General features: G+C 40.5%; 1 protein-coding gene across 2 annotated transcripts; it reads left to right on the top strand.

Moving 5' to 3' along the window:
* The first annotated feature begins 222 nt into the window (after positions 1 to 222).
* anxa11b (annexin A11b) lies at positions 223 to 8,605 on the top strand. Of its 2 annotated transcripts, none has more exons than XM_023265763.3 (15): positions 223 to 378; positions 2,039 to 2,447; positions 2,561 to 2,598; positions 2,787 to 2,930; positions 3,035 to 3,122; positions 3,256 to 3,350; positions 3,479 to 3,592; positions 3,801 to 3,891; positions 4,690 to 4,769; positions 4,915 to 4,971; positions 5,057 to 5,150; positions 5,295 to 5,390; positions 6,956 to 7,014; positions 7,123 to 7,245; positions 7,323 to 8,605. In XM_023265763.3, the coding sequence occupies exons 2-15, from the start codon at positions 2,048 to 2,050 to the stop codon at positions 7,380 to 7,382; spliced, it is 1,539 nt and encodes a 512-aa protein (XP_023121531.2). In that variant the 5' UTR covers positions 223 to 378; positions 2,039 to 2,047; the 3' UTR covers positions 7,383 to 8,605. The 2 variants fall into 2 exon arrangements, with proteins under 2 accessions (XP_023121531.2, XP_023121532.2); XM_023265764.3 differs by lacking the exon at positions 223 to 378 and adding an exon at positions 844 to 989.
* The last annotated feature ends 1,356 nt before the right edge of the window (positions 8,606 to 9,961 follow it).

The following is a 9,961-nucleotide window of genomic DNA, read 5'->3' as shown; positions in this document are numbered from 1 at the left end:
ACAACATCTGCAAAGGAGGGCAGATATATACAATATGGGAGGTAAATGAAATGGAATAAGTGACATTGTGCATTCAGGTAGACAGGTGTTTGGAGTTCAGGAGTCTGATGGAGCATGGATAGAAACTGTTCCTGAGCCTGTTTGTCCTGCATTGTCCTGTTAAAATCACTTATTGGATTAAGGAGAACATATTCTCTGTGGTGAAGAGGTCATCATGGGAAAGTGAGTCAACAGCAGCCTGTGACTCCAGCCTGGGGACAATCACAGAGGAAAGGTTGATTCCTGCTGCAGCAGCAGGACGGAAACAATGCTTAGGACCCACCCACCTCCAGGCTGCTCTCTCTGCCCGTCTCTTCCTGGATCTGACGCCCGCATCTGGTAAGTGAGTTGATCTAATCTCTATTTTCGCCCTGTAATACTGAAAAAAGTGCATTTTTCTGCGTCATATTCGAAGTATAACAAAGCGCTTCAGTAAACTTAGCTGTGTCTGCTAGCTTATCTCGCTAACTGTGGAATGCAGGAAATTAGCCTCGCCTGATTAAGCAGTGCTCAGAGGCTTAACGGTAACGCTGCCGAACAGCTACAAACGAGTGAATTTCTACATATTAGAAGTCACAACAGCTCTCTAACACTGAACAGTAACACTTTCCTTACTTATTTTAATCTTTTCTTCGTCTATCAGACTGGATGCTAAATGCTAATTATTAACTTCACTCGAAAGTGTTATGTAACGTTAACGGACCGCAGGTCGGTTTCAGCCCTTGGACATCAGAGGACGTGTTGGAGTTAAATGTCACTTAAGGTTGTTTAAGGTGGACTTTATACACAGTGCACGCCTATTTATTGCATACAGTTATGTAGGCAGTGTAGAAGCTTGGGGCTACTTGGCGAGTTTAGAAATCAAAGGCCTGCGATGCTCTTGTCAGATTAGGAGAGTTTCAGGGCTCTCCGGAAAAGTCCAATCTGAATACAGGGCGTGAGGCGTACAAGTGAGTTTTTATTTTAAAGCTAACTCTGTCACATAGTTAAACGTTTATTTATGTTGTTAACTTCTGGAGTGTGTTTTTGTATACTATCAGATACAATATAATCTGGATTTCCCCGCTCATATGTGTCCCTTCGTGGGGCTGCAAGTGTCCCCTGTCGTAGAGATCGTGTTATTTACTACAACACGTGAAAGCCTCGCCGGTCCAAAGAAGAACACTGGAAAGCAACAGGCAGGGTCAACAATCCAAGTCAGGAAACCACCACTAGCACTGTTTGTTTATGTCTGTGTAATCCAGTGACCTTGGTGTTCCTTCTTCTTTGAGTAAAATTCATTGAATCTAAATTCCTGCTAAAACTAAAATGAGTAACTCTGCACAAGTTGGATTTTAACAGCCAAATTGCTTGACTGAATAACTCGCTATGTGTATTTAGTCAGAGAGTGTTTCTTTGTGTAAAATTCCAATGCATTGCACAATAAGGAAACTTCTCCCTTGCTACAGAGTCTGACTTACTGAGCATGAACTTCTCGCTCTGCTGTCATCATAACCATCAGTTGCTTGTTTCTGGTGTGCATGTAAACTCATTACCATTCAATACAGGAAGCTGTAATTAGTATTTTAGTTAATTATGCAATGACACAGAGGCACCTAAACACCTGTGTTGTTCAAATGGCTCTTGCAGTTCATGGGCTCCTACCAAAAATGTGTAACTGAAAAGATTTGATAGCTTTTGCTTGTTGAAATTATATAATGTTTACTCTGGTCTTTATTGAGAAAGGGGAAGAGAAACCTCTTAGAAATCGTAAACACACTCCTATTTTAGCATTTTATGACAGGGAAATAAGCAGGTGGAAGTGGTAAGATGTCAACATTTTCTGACTGTATTTTCTCTCTAATAAGTTCCCCTTCAGTATAATCTACAAGAAGCTTAAAATACAAATTCCTCAGTTTCAAAAACCATTCCTCATAAAAGTTCTGTGGTTAAAATGGTCTACGTGACTTCTCTCAAATGTACATCCTAGTGACAGACCACAACTTCATGTCACCTCCAGGTTCTGAACATGAGCTACCCAGGTTACCCTCCTCAGTCTGGCGGATACCCACCCCAAGCAGGGGGCTACCCACCTCAGTCAGGGGGATATCCACCCCAGGCAGGCGGCTACCCTCCAGCAGCAGGAGGTTACCCACCAGCAGCAGGGGGCTACCCTCCACAGGCAGAAGGCTACCCCCCACAGGCAGGTGGATACCCACCTCAGGCTGGCGGTTACCCTCCTGCAGCAGGCGGTTACCCTCCTGCAGCAGGCGGTTACCCTCCAGCAGCAGGCGGTTACCCTCCAGCAGCAGGGGGCTTCCCTCCCCAGGCCGGTGGCTACCCTGCCCCAGCTGGAGGCTTCCCTCCTCAGGCAGGCAGATACCCACCACAACCTGGAGCAGGCGGCTATCCTTCCATGCCTCCAGCAGGTGAGGCTGCAGGAAATACATAAACACAACCAAATACACATGTTAGGTAAAGGAAAAGTTTTGTTTCTTGAATAAATTACATTTTGAGTGTGATGTCAATATTTTTCTTGCAGGTGGAGGCTGGGGTGCAGCACCAGCTGGCTATGGAGCGGTACTTAAATTCTTTTCTAATTCTTCACCCCAGACGTGCCAACTCACTAGTAACATATGGACCGACTTAGGCTAAATCTCTTGTTTGCTGAAATCACCTTATCTTCAGCAGCTCTACTTGAACCGTGATTGTTCTATATGAAGTTTGTCACCGTGTACTTAGCACTTACGGCTGTCCTTTGTGTGCAGCCAGGAGGAGCTCAGCAGGGACACCCAGGTGGCCCAGCCCCTGGCCAACCCATGCCAAACTACCCCGGGGCGCCTGCAACTAGCCCCTCGATGCCTGCATATGGAGGTGGAGTTCCATCCAACCCTCAGGCACCTGCCATTCCTGTAAGATGTAATCATTAACTACATAGCAATGCACAGACAACTTCAACACCTTTGTAACTGTGTGGTGTTTTATCTTAATATTTGAATTTGTTTTGCTTTTACAGAGAGGTTACAGGGGTTCTATTAAGGATTTTCCAGGTGCTGATCCTCTGAGGGATGTTGAAGTTCTCCGCAAGGCTATGAAGGGTTTTGGTCAGTAAATATCACCGTCTGAGTATTTTAAACCCATCCAAAGCATTACCATTCCTCATCCATTAGAGTTTCATTTGCTCCTTCCATTTTTACACATTATAAATTGATTCTAAAAGCAACTCATCTTCAACAGGCACTGATGAAAATGCCATTATTGAACTTCTGGGAAGTCGTACCAACAAGCAACGGGTTCCAATGGTGGCAGCTTATAAAACCACTTACGGGAAGGTTTGTATGAAAAGTAATGTTACTTTTGCTTGTTTTGTGCACAGCTGAAATAGCTTTTCATTGCTTCCATATGGCTGTTATATCATAACTGACTTTGCACTCACATTTTTTTTTGTTTTTCCTCTTAGGATTTAATCCGTGATCTGAAGTCTGAGCTCACTGGAAACTTTGAGAATCTGGTTCTTGCCATGTTGCGGACCCCAGCATACTTTGATGCATCTGAACTCAGAGAGGCTATAAAGGTTGGAACCTCAAGTTGTTGTCTCAGCAAATGCTTCACTCTTAGTTATGTTGCCCAGACTACATTGTATCTCTCACTATGTAATAGGAAAAAAGGGGAAAACAGTGCAACTCAATGCCAGATAATGACAGATGACTAAATGAATGTTCATCATATTTACTGTATGAAGTAGATGTGCCTTTAAATGTCTTTTCTGGATTATATTTCAGGGTGCTGGAACTGATGAGGCTTGTCTGATTGAGATTTTGTCTTCACGCTCCAATGCAGAGATTCAGGAAATCACCAGAATCTACAAAGCTGGTTAGTTGTGATCTTGGCATTTATAGTTTTAATGCAGTTTTTTTTGTTTAAAATAAATTATTGACAGCTGTACAGTGGCTTGGTGGTTAGCATTTTCGCCTTGCACCTGGGAGATCCCTTGTTTGTGTCTCCGCCTTCCCGGGATCTTTCTGCATGGAGTTTGCATGTTCTCCCTGTGCATGCATGGTTTTTCTCTGGGTTCTCCAGCTTCCTCCTACAGTCCAAAAATATGCTGAGGTTAATTAGTAACTCCAAATTGTCCGTAGGTGTGGATGTGAGTGTGTTTGTTTGTCTCTATGTGTAGCCCTGCAATAGACTGACGACCTGTCCAGGGTGTCCCCTGCCTTCACCCTTAGTTCAGACCTCATGTTTAGGTTGTAGCTGTGGTTTTGAATATTACCATGACAACTGATGTAAATTGATCAAATGTTTTTGAATGACAGTTAAGCCTGCATGGTAACTATGCTGTTTTAAACACAAATGAACTTCATTTAAATGAAAAGAAATGTATTAACTTGTGTATTGCTTAAAATATTAGACAATGTAGGGCTGCAATTAAGTATTATTTTTGGTATCGGTTAGTCAGGCAATTATTCTCTCTGTTAATCAAATAATTAAGTATTTTATAACTTGTGTTGCAAATTTGAAAGTGAAAACAGGTTGATGCATGTTCAGAAGTTGTATTTAACTTTTTTTTTTAAAACTTAAATAATGGCCCTTGAAAACATGGTGCCTCACCAAAATGCAAATAGTACACAAATGAATACATTTTACTGAAAAGCTCCACCTTGCTTTCAGAGTATGGGAAGAGCCTGGAGGATGCCATCAGCAGCGACACCTCTGGTCACTTCCGCAGGCTCCTGATTTCTCTCTCTCAGGTAGCTGCTGTTTTGCATTTGATATATGATAAGTTCTCACAAAACACATACCAGCTGAAGTAAAGTTCTGTTTTGATTCTGCTGCTGTGCTCTTCCCATGGGATGTTGTTTTAGTGTGAACACCACTTTCTTTCATTCTGTATAGGGAAACCGTGATGAAAGGGAGACTGTTGACATCTCATTGGCCAAACAGGATGCTCAGGTACTTGTTTTTGAAGTTGGTTTAGGGTTGTAACTTTTTTGGTAAGTGTTTGAAAAAACCTGATCCTCTTTTCTGTCTCCCTCAGAAACTGTATGCTGCTGGAGAAAATAAAGTGGGAACTGACGAGTCTCAGTTTAATGCCATCCTGTGTGCTCGCAGCAAGCCACACCTTCGGGCAGGTGTGTATACTTTCAACATTACTGCATTTCCACAAGATTGTTTGTCTTCCACCATCCAAGACTTCTGCTTTGTTTCTCCAGTGTCTTAATCTCTTCAAATATTATGACTGTAACCATCTTGCTTGTGATTCTTGTCTTTATTAGTCTTCCAGGAGTACCAGCAGATGTGTGGGAGGGACATTGAGAAGAGTGTCTGCAGGGAAATGTCTGGCAATTTGGAGTCTGGCATGGTAGCTGTGGGTAAGTCCTTTGGGTTTTGCAAACATCAACCAAACTGAAAAGGTTTTCCAAAAATGTTGGTCAGTGTTTGAGTTGGTTTTGCAAGCCTTTCTTTAGAGGTGTTCTGCAAAGTGAGATAAGTCAGTTAGTGAGGTGTGATGAGCTAAAGCCAGAGTTTTCAATGTTGCAAAAGTGGCTCTCTTTTTACCTGGTAGATCTCCATGGTAACTCATATTGTGGAGCTAACCTGGTCCAGAGCAGGGTATGTTCAAAAATAGAATATTAGAATTAAATCGACTGTAGGAAGCGTCTCTCTTTATCTAAATTGTTTTCTGCTGGTTCTCTCAGTGATACGGATTCTCAGCTAAGGGAATAAATTATATCTGCAAACCTGTTGAGCCGTACTTTAGTAATCTCACTGAGCGAGTCTCACACACTGTGTTGTTTTGCCATGGAACCTTACACGTATTCAGTTGGTGATGCATAAATTTCTTTAATGTGTTTCTGTACTTGGTCCTGACTTGCTGCCAAATCCGTTTTACTCTGCTGGTACTGCAGCTAATAGAAAACACCATGGCAAATAGATTGTTCTATTGGTAATTTATTAAAGAGAATATTCAATCAGTAACATGAATTTCAGTTTGACTCAGCCAGAAGCTGATATGATAGCCTTCATAATGGGACGGTATTAGACCTAAACACATCTCAATACATCACATCAAGTTAAAATGTAATGATAATATGTGTGAAGTTTAGACTCTACCAGCTCTAATGTGCAGCTGTTATCTTAACACATGATTAACAGTTTTCTACCAGCATTCCTGCTTTTCATTGTTTGCAGCAGGACTATTTTTTTAATGTCATAAATTTTTATGTTCCTCATATCTCTCCATTATAACAACATGTTGACTGAAGTAGGCGGGACACCATTGGTCTATTTCATGCAGAAGAAGAGTGACGAGTTAAACGCCCCCTTTTATGTGAACGCACACAGAGTCTGAAGGTCAAATCCTAAATGTATGAAGAAAGTTCACAGCCATCGCCATGATACCCATTATCTGACTGGGGTTTTAGGTTTTGTCGAGCCAGCTGACACAAATAAATCCTGGCTTTGTCAAACTTGCTTCATGGTGGAAAAACAAAAATGGTGAAATGACTGCACACACGTGTCATTTAGAAAATAGAAGAAAAAAACATCTACATGAACATATTATAGACAGACCAACATCTTGAGGGTTTTCTAGAATGACCTGACTAATACTAAAAACGTTCCAGCAATTTTAGCTCATCATCTTTGTGATTGTGTTGTGATACCTGCAGACACTACAGACATGCAACTGTTATTATACTACTTTCTAGTGTGCTATGAGGACTCTGTTCCATATATGTGCAGTAAATTGGTGTCATACAGTATAAAACCAATATAGTGTTTCATACTGTCCCATTTGCTCAGTCTTTGAATGCCTTTTCTTATCAAATATGGCTTTACCACATTGGTTATATCTTCTTAGTAAAGCAAAGTTGTCGTTTTTATCTGGTTTTCTTGATTGTAGTGACTAACATCAATCTTTGCTCTTATATTCTAGTGAAATGCATCAAGAACACCCCGGGCTACTTTGCAGAAAGGCTCCACAAGGCCATGAAGGTACATCTGTTGTTTATCATCTCTGTAATTACCACATACCAGCTGTGTCCTGCTGTGATGTTGTGGAGGGAGACATAAATGATTTGACACTTTGGGATGTGTTGACAGGGAGCAGGGACCAAGGACAGAACCCTGATCCGCATCATGGTGTCCCGCTCTGAGATTGACATGTTGGACATCAGACAGGAGTATCAGAGGACCTATGGAAAATCACTGTACACTGACATCTCAGTAAGTCCCGCTAACAACAGCTTTTTTTTTCAGTAAAACTTTCACTTTTTTCCTAATGTATTTTCTATTTTATTTAGGGTGATACCTCTGGTGATTACAAGAAGCTGCTGTTGAAGCTGTGCGGAGGTAGCGACTAAAAAGACAGGAAGACAACCTCTATATGTCCAGACTAAAACAATGTTATAGGACCTTGTGTCCCTTGTGATGCATGCAGTTAAATTCACTTTTTCGATGACTACAGTGAATCAATATTCATTTTTTATTTTATTTTGCTACCGTACATATGATATACAGTAGAAGATTGAAAAGTCTGGTTTTAAAAGATGCAGTAGACACCTTAATCATTATTGGGTATTAGGTGGAATCATATCAAGCAAAATGTGTGTGCCTAAACATTTCATACTCAATATTGTACTTATGTTACTGTTATAAAGGTAAACTAACTTTACACCATAGAATAACATTAAGAATGTACTACAATTCCCTAAAGCCTAAAGTCTATATCAGTTTGTAATTATCATTAAAGAGAATCCAATTTGAAGATGAAAGAAGAATTTAAAGTGAAGAACAAGGCAAATTTGCCATTTATATTATATAATATATATAAATTACCTACACAAGGAATTATTTAGTACCTTGTTTTTTGCATTGGTTCAGTGAGGCGATGCCAACATTTCGACTGTGTAAGTATTTACAAAGATGTGCCAGACCGTTCTATCTCACACAACATTTATGATCACTTGATACTTGTTTAGAGGATCACGTTTCAATTATAGGTAATTTTTGAATGTATGCAGTAATTATCTACAAAAGGCATCTCATCTTTGTATATGAACTAACTGAAATTGTACTCCTGCTTGCAAGTCTATGCAAATGATTCATAACTTTTACAATCATAGTTCAGCATTTATAATATTAACTTTCACTCAGTGCTGAAAAGCCAAAGTCTAAAGACAGGAAGTCTTTGTGCCTCTGTGAGCGCTACTGTGTTAAACTGGTGGAGCTTGTTGATGTCTCACTGTGGTATAGCTTGCAAACAATCTATAATCAAACTTGTAATGGCTGCAGAAATGTGATCTTTACATTGTTTCTCAGTATTTTGTTTACGAATCTCTCATAGTGGTCTGTGCTGGTTGGTATGTTTTACCGCCAGCAGAGGGCTCTGGGTTCACATCATTTCTCACTTCTCTGTGTGGTTGTTTTGCCTGCTGACTTGGAGTTTTGTTTTGAACCGTGTATCTCTTGCAATATCTACTTTTTACATTGTCCTTGTAACCGGATACTGGTTGCAATTCAGTGGATGTCTTTTAAAAACAGCCACTTCTCATTTCAATTAAAAAAAAAAATTATTTTCAAAAAACATTTGATCTCACCTGTATTGTCTTTGTGAAATGGGATCATGTGTTTTTCCTGAAACACTGACTGTGGATTTTCTGTTCTGAGCCGACAACACAATGAGCAATTTGCATTTCAAAGCCAGTCTCATTTGCACCACCTAGCTCTGTATTACAGCTAGTCGATGCGCCCCCACCCCCCTCCTCTGAGCATCACGAGCAGCATCCTCTGTTAAAAGGTGCGAGTAATGCGGCTTACATAAGTCATGTGTGTGCTTTGCTGTACAATGTGACGGAGGGGAGTAAATTTCCAGGTATGGTTTTGCAGCTCCAGAGCTTTTCTCAAGGCTATAAATAGTGTCCATACTGGAGACGCGGGTGCCCTTAAAGTCCTCTTTCTGCTGTGTTCACTGGCCTCAGAAGTGCATCCTTGGAGGGAATGAGCTGGTGATACAAATGACTTCATCGAGCCTCGCTTCTAGTACACCTTTCTAACTTCACTGTTTGTCATCTACACTCAGAATAAAAGGACCCCAAGCAGCCGCAGGACAAAGAGGAATAAATATTTGATGTGGTATTTATGTATTTTCTCTGTCGCTAAGAATGTTTGCGCACATACCTTCTGAAATATATAGGTCAGAAGGAACTCAGGGGGGACCTTCCATTTGGCTCGCTTTTACTTCAAGAGACAAAACAGAGCACTTCCCTGATCCTGATTTCTAGACAAAGTGCTTAAATTATTAACATGTGGACGTGATAGCGGGATGCACCCTTTCTGGGACTTGGCCACACTCTCAAAGCAGAGACAGGCTGTCTTAGTGGAGATTTCAGACAGGATTCATGTCAATCGGTAGTATCTGTTCACATCATCAGGACTACTGGGAGGTATAAGAACAGCCTCAAATTAGCCCTCAAATTTTTTATTTTTCTCTTAAGTGACACTTTAGAGAATTTTGAGTTGTCTATGATGGAAAATGTGACTCAAATCTCTTACACAAATTCTCATTTTAGATTCTTGGCTGCCAAATTAATCATGGTTTCCATGATTATTTAAAGGCAACTCCTTCAAATACACCTAAATGAAGCATTTTGACAACTGATAAACACTCATTAAAGATTTAGTTGACAGACAAATTTAAGAAGATGTGAATGAAAACTCAAGTTCAGTGAATTTATTAGGATTAGTACATGCTTTACCTTACTTCATATTTCCTAATAATGCTATCTAATAGACAATCAGCAGAAGGAAGTGTTGACCAAATTCTTGATTTGCTGTGGATTTTCTGCGGCGGACCAGTGAGGAATGTGCAGCTAAATGACATTTGGTTGCCAGGCACATAATCCCGCTTTAAACTTCATGAGTGCATATAAGCAAATTACAA

The sequence above is a fragment of the Amphiprion ocellaris genome, chromosome 18, assembly GCF_022539595.1.
Source record: "Amphiprion ocellaris isolate individual 3 ecotype Okinawa chromosome 18, ASM2253959v1, whole genome shotgun sequence".
Lineage (NCBI taxonomy): Eukaryota > Metazoa > Chordata > Actinopteri > Pomacentridae > Amphiprion > Amphiprion ocellaris.
This window is presented reverse-complemented; position numbering and strand designations above follow the sequence as displayed.

Bases quoted from the DNA above. Each gene is read 5' to 3' on its own strand.
- anxa11b (XM_023265763.3), top strand. From the start codon at position 2,048: ATGAGCTACCCAGGTTACCCTCCTCAGTCTGGCGGATACCCACCCCAA. The intron at 2,448-2,560 runs GTGAGGCTGCAG...TTTTTCTTGCAG, and splicing joins TCCTTCCATGCCTCCAGCAG to GTGGAGGCTGGGGTGCAGCA. The intron at 4,972-5,056 runs GTACTTGTTTTT...TGTCTCCCTCAG, and splicing joins TGGCCAAACAGGATGCTCAG to AAACTGTATGCTGCTGGAGA.